Raw genomic sequence first — 20,358 nt, 5'->3', positions numbered from 1 at the left:
CCCATGATTTGTCAGTTCACTGGATTTAGACCGGCATGATAATCAGCGATAAGGTATACTTACACCTAGGATAAGTGTTATGTCCTTTCTAGGGTATTGGCAAAGTTTACCAGTATCGAATGTATGGAGTATACATTAGAAGGGACCGATATTGATCTTGGATGAGATATCATAAATTTACCGTTATATCTTTCTAAGTCAATATCAATGGTTGATCTTAGGTCTATGGATCTTAATCCTGCTGTGGTTAGGTTCAGCTTAGTTGTATTATTTATGTTCTTTGAGTTGTTCATGGAAGCTAACTTTTGGTTCTGGTGGATACTTACATCTTGGGAACATGGTAGTTCAATTGAGTGGGAGCGTTGATCATAGATATGGAATTTATAGCTTCTATAAGTATTTACAAGTGAAACGATGATTTCCTTCGAGCTTGGCTGAATAGAGATAAATGATTGAGATCTCATTTTAGTAATTATATTAGTTTACTGAAATATCATTTATAGGTAGCTAAGTGTTTTAAGGATAAAATACATTGAAGGGTAGAACGGTAAATTTGTCCCTATTCAGTGTAGATCATCTATAGAGGATCCTTGACTATTAGGATTGTAACAATGGATAATCATAACGTATCTATATCGTGGTACATATAGAGCGTTCTATATAACTGAGAGTGCTATTCAATTCCAAATCTATAGTGGCGCAAGGAGGAATTAATAAGTTGAGAATTTACTTAGTGAATTTTAGATCTACTTATTGTAAGCTCGGTTATATAGGCCCATCTTGATCTAAAAGTAAATAAATGAAAATAATATTTGCCTCTTGAAGCCTATCAAGGTATCCTCGAGTCTTTTCGTATGTTGTATACTTGGAATGATAATGACCAAATTCACATCTTGATCTTCTAGATATTCCACCACACACAAGGACTAGTGCGGGGTAGTAGGATAATAGTGTATATAAAGTTCTTGTATTCTCAACACATGAGCAAAGAATAATCTTGTTGTAGTGATGGATAGAAAAAGTTTACTGGTTAATCATTTTCAGACTTTCAGAAAAGTTACGAATAATTCTCCTATCTTAGAATTTGGTTTATATAGTATATGAAATAAACCCAATAAAATTTTTATTTAATTAAATATTTAAATTCAAATCTTTTATTAAATCATATTTAATTATTTGAATAATAACATAACTAAATTCTGTTATAGATATTTATATTCTATAACCAATTGAGGGAATTTCTCAACCACGTGAGATAATATCTCAACTACTTTTTAAATTCAAATACTTATGTCTTCAATTAATAAATTAATTAATTAATCCAAAGACAAAACTAATGGGGACACTTTATATAGGTGGTGCATGAGACACAGTGCATGTGGCGCCTCCCTTGTCTTGGTTAAGACAAGGGATGTATTTTTGTTCCTAATAACTTTTATTTTTTCCCAATTTAATTAATTTGAAAAATAAATTATTTATTAGAAAATAAATTATTTCTATTTTGCAAATAAAAATAGATTTTTTTTAAGTTTTACATACAACTTTTATCCCTCTCCATGACATTATTTCAAGGTGGCAATCCTGGGACCATGGACCTATATTCTAAGCTCTACTAAACTAAATTATTTATTGAATCTCATTAACCAAATCATCTTATTTATTAATTTCATGATTACTCCACTAAAATATGGAATTGAACTCTTAGTAATTATAGAGTTATACTTATTGAGTTTTACTATAGTATCCATTGATACAATCAATTCCAATAATTAGCCCTTCTAGTGTCGGTTCGTAATTAGTTTTAGTCAAATTACCGTTTTACTCTTGTCATTACTTCTTTATCCTTTAGTATCGTTAATTCACTAGTGAAAGTATAATTTAGATCTAATCTAAATTTAAGTGCAACTTTCCAGAATTAACACATAAAAGAAACTAACACGCGATACGTTAGAAAAGTCAGAATTCTATAATTATAGATCATGTTTCAGCCATCCACATTATTAGACTCACAAAATAGAAGTTGTAAGAATCATCTTTTCTAAGAAACTTTAACGAGTGAATCAAAAAAACTAATAACATGAATAAGACTTCATAATTACTCCGAATTTAGGCTGATCTACCATTGATCATGATTATGATATGAATCAGGTCTTTATTATAAATTTCGTATTTGATAAAGACAACTTAATTACATATCGGTTCTTATCTTATATATTCTCTATTATATACAACACCTTCACTTAGATGTCATGCTACATTACTAATTCGAATCAAGATTACTTACACCAAATAACGGGCATCAGTGAACCGCATTAGCAACCATTGATTAAAGATTCCTAAAATTTAATATATTGCTAACTATTTTTATTCATGGCTAAGTGATCTTAATTCTCTATACAATACAAGTCACAACCTTATGTAAGAATAAGAAATTTTCTAATATTTATATATGAATTATTTAAAATTAAACATTAATGCATTCATGCATATATCAAAATATCCAGTTCTTATTCATAATTAGATATATCTTTATAGGTTTTTCAGGACATAAACCTTAATAATTGTATTCGTGGACCGTACATAGGTACCGTTCTGTCAAAGTCATCCGAGATCATACGTTTCCGAAACCTGCATCTATATTTCTCATGACCAATAATACCACATTTATAGTAAATACATGGAAGATTCCATACTTGAAATAGTTCCATAAGCTAACCCTTCCTCTAGAGGAAAGAAGAGGCCAACCAAGAGAGATTTTAAGAGCTGAACTTGAACCTGAAATTTTATGTATTTAGTGGTTGGGAACCCATTTTTCCACAGTTTATCAATGTTAACCACTGTCCCAATCTTGTTTGTAATTTTGTAGCATTTTTCGAGGTTTAAAATCATGCGAGGATCTCATAAGCACAAACCCATAGTGGCATCGATTGGAGGTCAGCCGAAGCCCAAGCTCCATCATTTGGCATAGGCTTGACAATTAAGAAACCATCACAAGCAATCCACAGTCCATGCTTAACCACCTATTGACACTCTATTTGTAGCATGAAATGTAAAACAAAGGTGCTCTTAGCCACCTCCTGCATTTGCCAACCTGATTTAAGCTTCTATTTCCAAAATGAAATTGACTAAAGTAGGCCATTAAAATTAACATTCGTAGATATCAATCGTGCCACCACAGACCACTCATTGAGGTCTTTTCCAAGCTCATTACCTTTGGAGTTCATGACTAGAGCAACTTTCTCTGAGTTAGTCATTACAAGTTTCCCTTTGTTATCCAAAGAAAGACTCAAAACAACAACCACAACTAGTGTAAGAACTATAGGAGGGCGGCGTATACAAAGACCCAAGGTAACAAATAAACCCTAGGCCATAGGAGGGCCAAAAAATATAGAAAAGATTACATACGAACGAACATAGTACGAAGAGAAAAAAATTCCTATCCATTTGATCATTGCGATCAAGTTCCCTACATACTATTTTAACATTATTTCGGTCCCCAATTAGTTTGATAACAAAAGTATAGTATTTAAGGGTGTTTTTATTTTTCAAAGTTCAATATTTAGTTAATTATAAATTAATTATAATTTGTAAGTTTTAGCTTAAGAAGATATTTGGTATAAGTTGTTCAAAATAATTTAATTAATTGGAATAATAAAAAAAGAGAATATAATTATTTGAAAACTTATAATTATGTTTAGTTATGCATATGAAAATATAATTAAATTACTGTTAATAAAATTGCATTATTTGGTTTAACACACAATTAAATAAATTGTTGAAAAAAGTTATATAAAAATAATAATATATTAAATTCATAGAAGGAAGATTGAAAGTAATATTTGGAACCCACATTTTATTTAAGATTATCTTATAAGAAGTTAATCTTATTTCCATTCTAATAAAATTTCTATCCTTAAAATAGAAAAAACTCATACAAAACATACTAAAATATTATTTCATACCAAACAGCCCCTCAAAATATGTGGGTTTAATCTCTGAAATCCAAATGAAAAAAAAAAGTGTGTTAAAAAGCAGCGTTTGGGAGTAGAAAAGATTGTTACCACAATTGTGTGAAGACAACTGAGAGTGGCTTTAGAATTGGAAGGCTGCGCCAAGAGAAAGTTATGGAGAAGAAAGACGAGACCCAACACCATGAACCAGAGCTAGACCAGGTAGTAAATCCATGGCAGGTATCGGCGAAAGACGGAGGCAAGATAGATTACGACAAGCTAATCGATCAGTTCGGTTGCCAGCGACTAGACCAGTCACTCATCGATCGTGTTCACCGTCTCACCTCTCGCCCTCCCCACGTTTTTCTCCGTCGTGGTGTCTTCTTCGCTCACCGGTCTCATTCTCTTTTCATTTCCCTTCTCATTTTCCGTGATTGAATTTCAATTAAAAAATTTCTGATTTTGATGATTTGGTTAGTGTGCAGGGACTTCAATGATATTCTTGATGCGTACGAGAAAGGCCAGAAATTTTATCTCTACACTGGACGAGGCCCATCTTCTGAGGCTCTGCATTTGGGGCATCTCATTCCCTTTATGTTCACCAAGTGGGTTTTTTTTTTTTTTTTTTTTTCTTTATCTGTGTTTGTTTCTCGAGAAAGATTAATTTTTCTGTTTGGTTTGGTCCTCATTAATGATGATGATTTCTGTTGCAGATACTTGCAAGATGCCTTTAAGGTGCCGCTGGTCATACAACTTACCGATGATGAGAAATGTATGTGGAAAAATCTCTCTGTAGAGGAAAGTCAGAGACTTGCCCGTGAGAACGCAAAAGACATAATTGCTTGTGGCTTTGACATTTCGAGAACCTTCATCTTCAGTGATTTTGATTATGTTGGAGGGTAAGTCGAAAATTCTTTACCCAAAACGTTAATGGAGAATTTGATTCACTTTTCTTTCTTGTTTTTCAAAGTGAAAATGTTAGTTTGGTCACTTTTGTAAACACAATTACATTTACAACATGGTTTGTTAGATTCTTCGTTTGTCATTTATTTATTTATATATATATACATATTTTTGTGTAGTGCATTTTACAAAAATATGGTGAGGGTGGCTAAATGTGTCACTTTAAATAAGGTATTATAACAACTCTACTTTTCCTTACAGTTATTGTTTTCTTTGTCACCCGTTCTTTACTTGAGTATCTGTATTATGTAGGTTACTGGAATTTTTGGTTTTTCGGGAGAGGATCATATTGGGAAAATTAGTTTTCCACCAATCCAGGTATAATAAAGATGATAACAGTGGTGGTTGCTTTGAATAAATTTAAGTGATTTGTCAAATTCTTTCATCTTTGTTTCTGGGATGTTTAAAACACATTAAATTTGTTATATTTGCTGGGTTCTTTTGTTCGTGAAGAGTTACAATTTGCCTTTTACTTGGTTAGTGCAGGCTGTGCCATCGTTTCCCAGTTCATTTCCACATCTATTCCAGGGTAAAGATAATCCCCGTTGCTTAATTCCTTGTGCAATTGACCAGGTATTTGGCCGGACCATTTCTTGGAATAATATAGATTTCATTTATATTACTTTGTTTTATTGATTTATGTCCACATGGCAAGCACGGGGAAGTTTAAGATTGCATCTTTTCATCATTCTTACATGCCTCTGTTTTTTGCATAGGATCCTTATTTCAGAATGACAAGGGATGTTGCTCCTCGCTTAGGATATCACAAGCCTGCTCTGATTGAATCATCTTTCTTTCCAGCATTGCAGGTATATGTGTGATAAAAGCATGGACTATTTTCTGTTTATATTTTCTCCTTTGAACACATATCACTACCATGAAACTTACTTTGAGGAACTCGTGCAAACTCGTGGCAGGGGTTTCTTTCATGTATTTAAAAGAAAAATGGCTGAACATTGTATAAATATTATATCTGGATGTTAATTATTTCATTGACTTAAAGTTTTCATTTTTTTAACTTACTGTGCTACTCTTTGTTCAACAAAAGAAAAAAAAAAAAAAAAGAAAAAAAAAAGAAACTTACTGTGCTACATTTGAATCGTAAATATCCAGTTATGAGATTTTCTTTTTCCTTTACAAATTAAATAACTTTCTATGCAATCTCTCGTGCTTTTTATTTTCCCAACTAATTGCTTATGCCTTTATCTTCATCTTAACACCTCCAGGGTGAGACAGGAAAAATGTCTGCTAGTGATCCAAATTCTGCCATATATGTCACTGATTCTGCAAAGGATATTAAGAACAAGGTTAATTTCTGGTTCATGTAGTTGGTTGTTTGATTGTTTCTGTAACATCAGCTGCTTATTTTCTCATATAATCATCTCTATTATGGTTCCCTTAGTAACAGCTGATTCTGGTTTGCATGGTTCCTCTTCACCTTTTCTTTGAATCATATTCAATGAATTCATGTTATCTCTGGCTTTATATTGCTGTGACAGGTCTATGAAAGCTCTAAATTTTGCTGTATATGCAGGTAAACAAGTATGCATTCTCTGGTGGACAAGATTCTATAGAGAAACACAGAAAGTTAGGAGCCAATCTCGAGGTATTATTGTTGCTCCCCTGCCCTTTTTTGGAAAATGATAGTAGAAATTGTTATATGCTTGCTACAACATGTTAACTTTCCTTTTTAGTACCAAATGTGTTAGTGTTTATTTGAAATTTAAACTAGAAATGGTGATTAGTCTTTAATTGATAGAGTTATTGTTATCATACAATTTTTCAGGTTGATATACCCATCAAGTACCTTGGTTTTTTCCTAGAGGATGATGCAGAACTTGAACACATTAGGACGGTAAGATCTCTGTCTTATTCCTGTAAACTGGTCCCGTGATGGATATGCATGTATGGCGTTTAGTAACGTTATAAGCTTTAATGCATTTCAAATTTTTGTATAATGAAAGTACTGCTTGCACAAGTATAACAATTTATCTCCCATTTCTAGGAGTATGGTGCGGGCCGCATGCTAACTGGTGAGGTGAAGCAACGGCTCATTCAAGTTTTGTCTGAAATAGTAGAAAGGCACAGTAAATCAAGAGCTGCTGTTACAGATGAGGTATGCTTCTGCATCCTCCTGATCTTAATTACAACACCATATAGTTGCACTTAAACATATATTTTCCATTCTTTCTCACCTGTTAACAGCATTTTCAAGAAATGTGTGTTTATCCAAGAAAATGGAAATCCATTTCTCATTTTCAGGGAAGCATTTGGATCATAGAATTTGCAATGGAATCCACCACCCCACCACTTCCCTTAGTATTAATACTGATTTTTTTTTTTCTTTTGACAGATGGTGGATGCATTTATGGCAGTGAGACCTCTTCCCAATATGTTCAACTGAAGTATGCATTTAATAATGTGCCAGTTACTGCTCGATTTTTTTCTAAATATAACTCAAAGCACAGTTTTGGAACATTTTCTTTTTGGAGAGTCCCATTTATATAAATCACAATTCTAGTTGAACACCAGTTTGCCATAGTTGATTAAAATTTCGACTATGAAAACGTTAACATTATCTCTTTTGATTTTAATATTCTTCCAATTTCCTTTCCTGAAAACACCAGTTTGTAAAAGGTTATTTATATCCTGAGATATGCATACAATTGAAAACATCTATGAATATCCTGAGATATGCATACAATTGAAAACATCTATGAAAACGCTTTTGCCCAATACAAATTTTAGTGTAACATCTCCTAGGAAGAACATGAAAGCTCTCATAATAGATATTGACTTTAGAGTACAAATACTTCTCGCAACAATTAATAATAAAAATAGAATTTACCACTCTAGATGTGGATTAGATCAAGAAAATATGGAGTGGAGATCCCTTGATTTTCTTTTTCTTTTTGAGAGCAGTGTAGATTTTAAGAGGTATTTATGTTCTAACTTGGTATAACTCTTCGATTAATGCAAGCATTTGAACCAAATAAAAAAAAAACCAAATTATTTTTTGAGGAACTCATGCAAACTTGCAGCAGAATAGGTGGATTAATACAAGGGATATTTACAAAACATACTAGATTTTGAGTAAGTTTATATTACTGCTACACGACAGAAATTACATTTATATTGTCTTTTTTTTTTCTCTCTCTTATACTGAAAACACCAAAATAAAAATTTTAAAAATGAGGCCTCCATCTTGCATATTCATGGACAGAACCACTACATCAACACCAAAACAGTTGGAAAACAATCATTAATTTCAAAGCAATTGAGTAAAAACAGTGAAAATATAGAGTGGGGATCCCTGGATTTTCTTTGGGAAAATTACATGTTGACACGTTTTTTTCCATTTAATTCTAATAATAACGTTACTTTTTAAATTTTTGAATATACCGTTATTTATACCCTTTTTTTATTTTAAACCATTTTTTTTTGACTTGTTGGGCACGCTGAGTTGATGGGGTGACGTAAGTGTCAGTTGGAATAGATGGAGGTCATGTCCAACTGGGCGCGTGGGCACGTTTTTTAAGTTTTTGAATTGATTTTTTAAATTTTTACCCAAAAAGTGGTTTGTAAACCTACCAATAAAATTCTACAACATAATATTTTTTATTTACATCGTAAACCTACATAGTTTTTGTATACAAAGTACATTACTGTAACATGTCTTATATAGTAAACCTGAATAACAATATATGCACTTGTCAAAGATTTGAATATGATGAAATTCCTTGCTCATAAGTTTATTTGGCATATATGCGTATACTCATATATGCCTAATAAACTTATTAGTTTATTTTGAGATATTGAAGTATATTTTCATTCTTTGTTTGCATAGTAGCATTTTCATATAGCCTATCATCGGATATGCTAATAAATCTATTAGTTTATTTTAGCATATTGAAACAAATTTTTATTTTTCTTTTCGTATATTGTAATCCTAATTCAGTTCATTTTTTATAGTCTACCATTATATATGTCAATAAACTTAGTAGATTCTATTTGTTGGAACAACAATTTATTTTTTATAATACATAGTAAACTATAATCAAACATACGTCAATAAACTTATTAGTTTATTTTGATGTCGAAGTTGACGTACTTCTTCTTCCTCGAAGCAACGATCTCTGGTTTCTGTTTTTTTTGTTGTTGTGATCAGCTGATAGGTTTATTGGTCGATTGAATTGTAGATCGATTTAGAGAGATGATGATTTTCTTGTTGTATACAACAACGTATTTGAGAGATATGATGATCGATTCTCCAATTTTCAGATCTGTCGAGGTCTCCGTCAATGGTGTTTCTTCGTTCAAGTTTGGTTTGGTTTCTTTCCGTTTTAATCAGGTTAACCACGCGCAGGGATGGCCGAGAAAAGTGGAGTTGTGGGCGCGTCTCCTTCATCGCCGGTGGTTCCAAAATAATCCCGGCTAATAACAGTATGGTGATGCGTGTCACGGTATATGAATGGATTGTTTTTATATAACGTTGTTTTTGTAATATTAATGTATATAATGTATATATATAAAAATTTCCCATTTTCTTTTTCTTTTTGAGAGCAGTGTAGATTTTAAGATGTATTTATGTTCTAACTTGGTATCACTCTTGGATTAATGCAGGCTTTTGGACCAAAAAAAAAAAACCTAATTATTTTTTGAGGAACTCGTGCAAACTTACAGCATAATAGGTGGATTAATACAAGAGATTTTTACAAAAATATTAGATTTTAGGTAAAAGCTTATAATTTTACTGCCAGATGACAGAAATTACATTTATACTGTCATTTTTTCTCTTTTATATTATATAAAAAAACGAGGCCTCTATCTTGCACAGAACCACTACAGCAACACCAGAATAGTCGAAAAATAACCATTAATTTCAGTGAAATTGAGCAATAACAGTATAATTGACATCAAATAAATAATCATGGCTATATTTGCAAGTCATGATTTTAAAAAAAAAAACTAACAATTTTCTGCACAACCTCAATACCAGATGCAATAGCGGCTATATTTGCAAGCCCAATTTTAAAAAATCAAAATAAAAAAACAGCTAAAATAAAACTAAAAAACACAAAAATAAATGTAAAACAATGAAGCATATACAGTAGAACCTCTATCCAAGAATCCACTTGGGACCAAGTAAATTATATTCTAATTGAGAGGTTATAACTAAATAGAGTTACACTAGAAAAAAAAAATTAAAAAACCAAAAAATATCAACGTAACAATAGTAACAATAAATAATCATTAATACTATATCATAATAGAAATATTTTAGAGTAAATATAATATTCATACATGTATTATAATTTAAAATAAAATTATTAATTTTACATAAATAAATTTACAAAATACATGTATATATTTTATTAAGATGTAATTATTCTTATATAGAGGTATACTTTGGTAATATGGGACTTAAAAAATGTATAACTAAGTACAATTTAGAGGTTATTCTTATTTATAACTGGCCCAAATTGGGACTTGATTTTTTTATAACAAATTAGAGGTTATTCTTGAATAGAGTATTATTAAATAGAGGTTCTACTGTATAACTACTTAGAAAAGCATAAAAGAACCACACCTTAAAACCCTTTTGCTAGCGAGCTTGTCAAATATTTTTATAGGAGAACTAGAATAAAAAACCACAAAAATAGCCATAGAGAAGGAAAAAAATAAATGTATTTATAGCCTCCATCTTCCACACCCACGGACAAACCACCACCGTATCACGAGAACACTTAGAAAATAACTATTAATTCCGGTGAGATGGAACAAGAACAGTGAAATCGACGTCAAATAAATAAATCATAAAAAACAACTGCAAAACAACACTAAAACAAATAAAAAAAAAAACAAAAGAAAAAAAGGATTAAAAAAATAATCATCTTCTGCACAACCTCAACATTAGATGCAATAGAGGCTATATTTGCAAGCCCAGTTCTAGATAGGGGTGCTTGCGGTGCGGGTGGCGCGGTTTTTTACTATTTCTTTTCAAACCAACTCGCACATGCGGATTTTTTAATTTCCCAAACCGCACAGGCACATCAAAACTAAAAAATCGCAAAAATCGCACCGCGAAAAATGGTGGGGTGCGGTGCGGTTTATGCGGTTTGTACTATCACTAAATAATTAAAATATCACAAATACAACAAAACTTGAGCAACACTTGTCAAAAATACCATAAGGCTTGAAAATAAATATGAAAAAAAAAGTTTTATGTTTCAACAATACAATAATTAGTGGGCTTGGGTTGGGCCTTCACATATTGGACCTAAATAAATATAAATATTGTATTTTTATAATATGCAGTGCAGTTTGAACCGTATATTAAAAATTCAAAACCGCAAATCGCACCGCATCGCACAGTTTAGGAAAAATTCAAACTACGGCTGCACTGCAAAAAATTTCAAACTATATATTTTTTTTTTTTGCGGTGCGGGCAGTTTGAGCGGTTTGATGAACACCCCTAGTTCTAGAAAATCAGAATAAAAAAACTACATTCTTATCTTTCCCAAAAACGTGACTAAAAACTTCAAAAACTAAATAGAAAAAATGAAAAGAAGAAGAACAGAACAAGAAATAACATAAAATATTTATATGTTAAGGGAGAAAGATAGAAAGAACTTGAAGAAGACCAGAGTGAAAAAAAAAAGGTTAATTGTTATTTGCTCAAGAAAACTATATATATATATATATGGGTGACTATTCAATGGTTACATTTTTATTGTAACTATATGGTTACATTTTTCTTTAACCTGTAATAGCAGGTTACTAATAGGTAAACTTTCCTTTTTTAGATTTAATTAATTATAATTAACTATTTTATTAAAATAATTAATTAAATAGTAGACATTCCTTTTTTAGAATTATTTAATTATAATTAAATATTTTCTTAAAATAATTAATTAAATATTTAACAAGACCTCTTTTAGCAATTTATATTTATATTTAAATCCTTACTTGAATTATTTTAATAATTAAGCCATTTAATTATCATATTTACAATAAAATTTATTTTTTTTACAAAAATTAAACTTCTTTTGACACAAATTAAAATTCTCTTCTTATAATAAATTTTCAAATAATTATTTATTTGTAAATGATATTTAATTATTTTCTTACAATTATATGAACTAAGTATGAGGCCTCAAGCGAATCAATCGATAACAAGTGCAGCCATTTTTTTTCTAAAATATCCTTCAACTTATTTCATTTTTTACTTTTTAAATATTTAAATAAAAAAATTAAATAATTAAGTGTAATAATTTAAATTATGAAATTATATGTGTATAATTTTAAATTATAAAAAGTTTTGCTATAAAATTTTAAATAATTTAAGTATAAAAAAATAAATTGCTAAAAGATCCTTATATAGTAATAAATTGCAAAAAATTAATTAATAATTATAATTAATTTAATTTTAAAATATAATTAATCTTAATTAAAGTTTTATAAGGAAATAAATGATTAGGTCACTTTTAGGTTACAAGTTATTTATTATTTATTTTTATTTAATTTCCAAATTAATCACAACCATTTAATAGTAATCCAATGACTTAAAAAAATGTAACCATGATGGTTACAATAAAAATGTAACCATTGAAACCTCTTCCATATATATATATATATATATATATATATATATATAAACATAAATAATCTCTTGGAATAGGAGATTTGCGTGGGCTTGTTCAAATTTTAAAAAAAAATGAAAAAAAAAACAAAAATTTTAATGAAAGAAAAAGAAAAAAAAGAACTATCACACAGGAGCCATCACTTCAATTTTTAAACTTTTGTACATATGTGCACTGTTGTGTACTTAACAGAATATACCAAAAAAAAAACAAATAACTTTAACAGACACTCTTTCTTTAAGTAAACCCATTCTATTTAATTATTCATAGACCAAGATAACTATTCACAAGACACCCATTTACATTTCGCACAAGTCATAAATGAGAAAAAAATACCATCATCTTCTCAATAGTGTACTGCCACCATTTCAGAGCAATTTTTTTATTGTTTATAGGAAACTACAACTGCCCCTGTCTCCTCTATCGAGAGCCCAATAATCTGTTCCGTTGTCACTCCCTTACTTTTCCATGCAATTATCATTCAATAGTTGTAAATTTGATAGCAATAGTATTATGAGAATGAACTTAATAGATGTAGTGGGAGATTGAAAGGAAGTTCTTTTAAAATTAAGAATTTAAGAGGAAGAAGATGAGTAGTTTTCCTTTTAATTTTCTCAGGTGTTGTTCCTCTTCTACAAAATGAGAAAATCATATCGACAACCTACATAAAACCTATTTTATATAATTATTACATATATATAAATTTCACCATCACCTAATCTACTACCACTGCCGAACATTTTGCTGCATTCGACTTTATCCCCATTTGTTTTAAAGCAACTTTATAATATGATGAGTATATATAAAATTAATAATTATCTAAAATATATATAATTAATAGGAAAATTTACATCTCAATACGTTTTTTTAAATTTAATACTAATATTAACGTGAGTTTTAAAATTAGTGATATTACGGTATTATATTACCGTTTTTTTATATTTAATATATTAGAAGCTTGTTAAACACATTTAACTCTATTGCTTATGTCATGGTCAGTTTTTACATCATGCCTAATAAGTTATGGGATGCGTGCACACATTTTTTAATTATGAACAATTAATTTTTTTCTCTTTTTGGTTCGGATTCCAAATAGAATAGGCAGAGTTTATTTGTAAACTTTCTATTTTTTATATAAAAATTAATTAGAACAGTACTCATTTTTCCTTATTTTATTCACTATGTGAATTGGTTATTTATGGTAAAAATCTGTTCCTCTATTTTTCCATCTACCTCTTTTAAGACGATTAATCCAAAGAAAAAAAATAAAGGAAACAATGTGTGAGGGTAGTGATTATGGAGACTCCAACGTTTTACCAAGAGATAGACTAATAGGTTTATTGGCATATATCGTTATGTTTGATTATATAGTTTATTCTGTATTGAAAAAATAAAATAAAATGGTGTTCCAATAAACAGAAATTAGTAGGTTTATTGACATATATAATGGTAGGTTATATGAAATGAAATGAATAGTTTGTTCCAATATACGAAAAGAAAAATAAAAATTTATTTCAATATGCCAAAATAAACTAATAGATTTCTTAGCATATACGATGATAGGCTATACGAAAATGCAACTATATAAACAAAAGAATGAAAATTTATTTCAATATGCTAAAATAAACTAATAAATTTAGTTGGCATATATGAGTATAGGCATATATGCCAAATAAACTTATGAGAAAGATATTTAATCATATTCAAATCTTTGAGAAATCATATATTGTTATCCAAGTTTACTTGTAAGACATGTTACAGTCATGTACTTTGTATAGAACTAGATTTGATGTCTCGACTTAGAAAAATAGATTAATTAGTTTGTTATTTTATAGGCACGCATTAATGTGTTTGAATTAAAAATGAATTGTTGTTCCAATATACGAAAAACAGACTAATAGCTAGGTTTATTGGCGTATATCGCTATGTTTGATTACATAGTTTACGTGTATTGAAATAAAATAAAATATTGTTCCAATGACAATAGAAACTAGTAGGTTTATTGACATATATAATGGTAGGCTATATAAAATGAAATAAATTATTGTTCCAATATACGAAAAAAAATGAAAATTTATTTTAATATGCCAAAATAAACTAATAGATTTATTAGCATATACGATGATAGACTATACAGCTACTATGTAAACCAAAAAAATAAAAATTTATTTTAATATGCCAAAATAAACTAATAAGTTTATTTGGCATATATGAGTATAGGTATATATACCAAATAAGTTTATGAGCAAGACATTTCATCATATTTAAATTTTTGACAAGTGCGTATATTGTTATCCAGGTTTACTATGTAAGATATGTTACAGTCATGTACTTTGTATACAACTAGATTTGATGTCTCGATTGGAAAAAAAAAAATAGACTAACTAGTTGTTATTTTATAGGCCCACATTGTGTTTGAAACAAAAATGAATATTGTTGTTCTAATATACGAAAAATAGACTAATAAGTTTATTGGCATATATTATTATGTTTGATTATAGTTTAATCTGTATTGAAAAAAATCTTATCCCAACAAATAGAAACTAGTAAGTTTATTGAAATATATTATATAAAATGAAATATTGAATTGTTGTTTTAATATACGGAAAGAAAAATAAAATTTTGTTTCAATATACCAAATTAAAATAATAGATTTATTAGCATATACGATGGTAGGCTATACAAAAATGCTACTATGTAAACAAAGAATGAAAATTTATTTAAATATGCCAAAATAAACTAATAAGTTTATAAGCATACACGATGATAGATTATACGAAAAGGCTACTATGTAAACAAAGAATGAAAATTTGTTTCAATAATGTCAAAATAAACTAATAAGTTTATTTGACATATATGACTATAGGCCTATATGCCAAATAAACTTATGAGCAAGACATTTCATGTGTGTACTTTGTATACAACCGGATTTGATGTGTCAACCTAAAAAAATAGACTAATTAGTTTATTATTTTATAGGCACACATTGTGTTTGAAACAAAAAATAAATTGTTGTTCCAATATACACGAAAAATAAACTAATAGGTTTCTTGGCTTATATCATTATGTTTGATTTTATAGTTTACTCTGTATTGAAAAAAGATAAAATGTTGTTCCAACAAACAATAACTAGTAGGTTTATTAACATATATAATGGTACTATATGAAATTAAATGAAATGTTGTTCTAATATACAAAAAGAAAAATGAAATTTGTTTTAATATGCCAAAATAAACTAATGATAAGTTATATGAAATGGTTATTTGAAATGTTGACTATAGGCTACTCTATAAAAAAAAATATATATTTTTTTTTTCAATATATCGAAATAAACTAATAGGTTTATTAGCATATATGATGATAGGCTATATGAAAAGGCTATTGTTATGTAAATACGAACCTTATAGTTTATTTTTGTCAGTTTATTATGGTAGTGATGTATGGTAGGCTATAGGATGGTAGGTTCATGTTTGAAGCTTTTAGTCGTGGGGTTATTATTTGAAGTGATAAGAAGAACGATAGAGATGAAGCATCGATGATGATAATGAAGATTTTGTAATTATCGACCACAATGCGAAATGTAAAGTTGCATTTTGTTTCATATTTTTGATCACCTTGCTGTGTCGACTGTTTGGTTAATTTGTCGCTTCGTGGTTGTTAAGAGTTAGTTAGCATAAGTTAGTTATGTTTACTGTCTTTCTGTTTTTTCTGTTATTTGTTCTGTTACAAGAATTAGTTGGCTTGTATGCCAAATCCCTTGCCTATAAATAAGTGTAACATTCCTCATGTAAATTCAGAATATTACAATCAATGAAACACTTTCTTTTCTCTCTGAAATACTCTGTTCTAACATGGTATCAGATGAAATAAACTGAAGCTTCAAGCAGTCCCCTTCGAGCTTCAAGAATCAAGATCTTCCTCCTCCGATCATGGTGCGTACTCGGGCCACCAGTTCTGCAACAACGTCTGACGATCCTTCCAGAGTTGAAGCACCAATGGCTCCTCCACCATCAACCAATTCCGCTGACAACCCTCCACAAACAAACCAGTCAATTCACCTTTCTGCGTCGATCTACTCCGGTCGACGGGACCGGCTTATGAAGACATTAGATCACCCTACTACATCGGCACGGTCGATCATCCGGGCCTCTCTCTTGTCACTCCAGTTCTCTCGGACAAGAATTTCCAATCTTGGAAAAGAGATTTCAAGCTCTCCATTGGAGCAAGGAACAAGACTCCATTCTTGGAAGGTACTCTCCTTCAACCCCCTGCAAATGACTCTCTTTTTGATCATTGGACTCGTTGTAATCAACTTGTTATGTCATGGATTTTACATTCGGTTTCACCCGAAATCAAGAGTAGCATCATGTACTTTGATACTGCTCATGAAATGTGGACCGTGTTAAACAATCGCTTTAACCAAGCTAATGGTCCCAGAATTTTCGAATTAAATGAGACACTAACCTATCTCAATCAAGGAGATGATTCGGTTAGTGCCTATTTTACCAAACTTACAGCTATATGGGATGAAATTCATCAATTGAGACCATGCATTCCATGTACTTGTGCTGCTGCTGCACAACACTTGGCTCATCAAAATCATGACCAAGTATTACAATTCCTTAAGGGCCTCAATGATACATATCAGGCTGTGCGAGATCAGATCCTACTCCTTGATCCTTGTCCTGCCTTGAACAAGGTTTTCTCTATGGTAATCAACCAAGAAAGACAAAGGTCTCTTGGCCATCGATTTCTTCCCCCTTTGGCTGCTGCTTCAAGTTCTTCCAACCCACAAGATTCTGCACCTACTGCCAATGCAGTCTCGAAGAACAAAAGACCACGGCCACATTGCACAAATTGCCAAAAGCCAGGCCATTATAAAGATAAATGTTACTTCCTAATCGGTTTTCCACTGGTTATGGCAACAAAAAATCAGATTCTACTTCTACTAAAAAATCTGATTTGAACACCAACAACCCGCAAGCTTCTCAAGTCACATCTTCAACACCTGATTTCACCACACAACTTACCCCAGCACAATGCCAACAGTTGATCTCAATGTTAGCACAACAACTCCCAACAACAGATGCATCTACATCTGACAAAGCTATGATCAACAATATCTCAGGTATTCTTGACCCTTTCTTGTGGATAATGGATAGTGGTGCAACACACCATGTATGTTGCCACCTAGAATGTTTTTCTTCTATTGAATCCATCCCTACTGACCTTTCTGTCCATTTACCTACTGGTTCAAAAGCCAAGATCCATAAAATTGGTCTACCGTGGTTCTCAACTCTCATATCACTCTTAAAAATGTATTATTTGTACCCGATTTCAAGTATAATTTGATTTCTGTTAGTGCCCTCACACACAACACAAATCTTGCTGCAATTTTTAAATCTAACGCCATATACGGGAATCTACAATGACATCGAAGATTGGGATAGCTAAGAGAATTGGCAACCTATACTACCTTCAACAATTAGACAATGAGGACAAATATTCAGTCCAAACTTGTAATACTCAATTGAATAATCTCCAATGGCATACACGCCTTGGACACCCTTCTGTAATGGTTTCTAATAAAGTCAATAAACAATTACAAATTCCTCATATTCCAAGTTCATTTAATTGTCCTACTTGCCACATTGCCAAACAAAAGAAATTACCTTTTCAATCAAATAATAACTTTACTTTGGCAAATTTTGATCTTGTCCATATGGACATTTGGGGACCATATTCAATCCCTTCAATAGAAGGCTATAAATATTTCTTAACCATAGTGGATGATCATTCAAGACACACTTGGTTATATTTTTTACGTTCAAAATCGGATGCCACTTTGGCGATTCCTACCTTTTTTGAACTCATACATACACAATTCCAAACGAATATTAAAGCTGTGCGTACAGATAATGCCAAAGAGCTCACACTTACTAATTTCTATGCTCTTAAAGGCACAATACACTACACTTCATGTGTAGGAAGACCACAACAAAACGTTGTGGTCGAAAGAAAACATCAGCATATATTAAACGTTGCCCGAGCTCTAACCTTACAATCAAATGTACCACTGCAATACTGGTCTTTCATCATTGCCACTGCCGTATACCTTTTAAACAGAACTCCTTCTGTTCTTTTAAAAGATCAAACCTCATTTCAGATATTACACAACAAACTACCTCAGTACTCACACTTGAGGAATTTCTGGGTATCTTGCTCTATGCATCACATGTCAAGACCACCACTAAACTTTCTCCTCGAGCTAGAGCTTGTGCTTTTTTAGGCTATCCCCCCAACATGAAAGCATATACTCTTTTAGATCTCCAAACAAAACAAATTTTCCAATCAAGAGATGTACTCTTCTATGAGCAAATTTACCCTTTTGGCCGTGTGTCCCACCCAACACACATTGACAATTTCTTCTCTACATATTCTGAGACTCATCATCCTCAACTTGACTCAATTCCTTTAAGTTCTACTGAGAACAATTCATCTCAGCAACAACAAGTCAACAATTCCCCATCCTCACCCATTCTCGAGGATATATCACAAAATTCCCATCCCCCCTCACTGGTTTCACCTCCCAGGCAGACTAAAACACGCACCAAATCAGGTCGTGTACAACATCCCCCAAGTTATCTAAAGGATTATCAATGTGACTCTATCACAAACACTAGCACCGATCATCCTTTACTCAATTACATTTCATACCATAAATTCTCTCCTGAGTTTCGAGCAGCTATTCTTTCACTCAGCCTTACACCAGAACCTACCTCCTACAAACAAGCATCCAAATTCAAGGTTTGGAACAATGCCATGGATGTAGAAATAGATGCTCTCGAAAAAAATCATACATGGATAGTTGTTCCACTTCCACCCAACCAACATGTAATTGACAATAAATGGGTATATAAAAAGAAACTAAATCCAGATGGTACTCTTCAACGTTGCAAAGCACGTTTAGTAGCCAAAGGTTACACTCAATTACCTGGCATCGATTACTTCGACACCTATGCTCCCGTGGCCAAATTCAATACTTTAAAACTTATTTTTGCATTGGCAGCCATTCGCAATTGGCATTTACATCACTTGGACATAAACAATGCGTTTCTACATGGGGATCTCAATGAGGAAGTTTTCAACGATATTGTATCCAAGTTGGGCATTCGAGATTTCTACGCTCCAACTTGAAGGGGCCTGTTAAGAGTTAGTTAGCATAAGTTAGTTATGTTTACTGTCTTTCTGTTTTTTCTGTTATTTGTTCTGTTACAAGAATTAGTTGGCTTGTATGCCAAATCCCTTGCCTATAAATAAGTGTAACATTCCTCATGTAAATTCAGAATATTACAATCAATGAAACACTTTCTTTTCTCTCTGAAATACTCTGTTCTAACAGTGGTCGAAGTTGTAATTTTTGGTTTACGATTGAAGCTTTTTATCGATTTTAATGGAGTTTTTCCGATGAAGTTTTGGATCAATTTTTTTAAAGTGTTGATTGAATTGTTCTTTCATCCAGTAATGATTTCGTCTCAAATTTTTCAGGTATTGTCGGATTATGGTACGATTTTAGTTATGAACTCATAATCGATTTTATGTTGTTTATGGATGAAGCTTTTTTTTAATCATTAATGGAGTTTTTTTGGTGGAAAATAGTTTTCAATGATTTATTATTTTACAAGAAGTAAATTTATAAGTTTTCATTTTAGTTAGTGTTTCATGCACTGATTTATTGTAATTAATGGAGAAGATAGTATGTTCTTGGTGAGAAGTGGCTGATTTGTGTTTTTGATTACGGT

At 31.1% G+C, this 20,358-nt stretch overlaps 1 protein-coding gene across 2 annotated transcripts; it reads left to right on the top strand.

Annotated features, from left to right (window-relative positions):
- Positions 1–3,914: 3,914 nt before the first annotated feature.
- LOC115719760 (tryptophan--tRNA ligase, cytoplasmic) lies at positions 3,915–7,534 on the top strand. 2 transcript variants are annotated; one of them, XM_030648944.2, is made up of 12 exons: positions 3,915–4,345; positions 4,436–4,555; positions 4,664–4,849; positions 5,033–5,084; positions 5,166–5,231; positions 5,400–5,486; positions 5,630–5,722; positions 6,140–6,220; positions 6,448–6,519; positions 6,700–6,768; positions 6,919–7,029; positions 7,267–7,534. In XM_030648944.2, exons 1-12 carry the CDS (start codon positions 4,125–4,127, stop codon positions 7,315–7,317), a joined length of 1,209 nt encoding a protein of 402 aa, XP_030504804.1. In that variant the 5' UTR covers positions 3,915–4,124; the 3' UTR covers positions 7,318–7,534. The 2 variants fall into 2 exon arrangements, with proteins under 2 accessions (XP_030504804.1, XP_060966082.1); XM_061110099.1 differs by having other exon boundaries at positions 3,969–4,345; positions 6,919–7,534.
- The last annotated feature ends 12,824 nt before the right edge of the window (positions 7,535–20,358 follow it).

This window comes from Cannabis sativa, chromosome 2 (genome assembly GCF_029168945.1).
Source record: "Cannabis sativa cultivar Pink pepper isolate KNU-18-1 chromosome 2, ASM2916894v1, whole genome shotgun sequence".
NCBI lineage: Eukaryota > Viridiplantae > Streptophyta > Magnoliopsida > Rosales > Cannabaceae > Cannabis > Cannabis sativa.
Note: the sequence above shows the minus strand (reverse complement) of the source record. Positions and strands in the feature narration are given on the sequence as shown.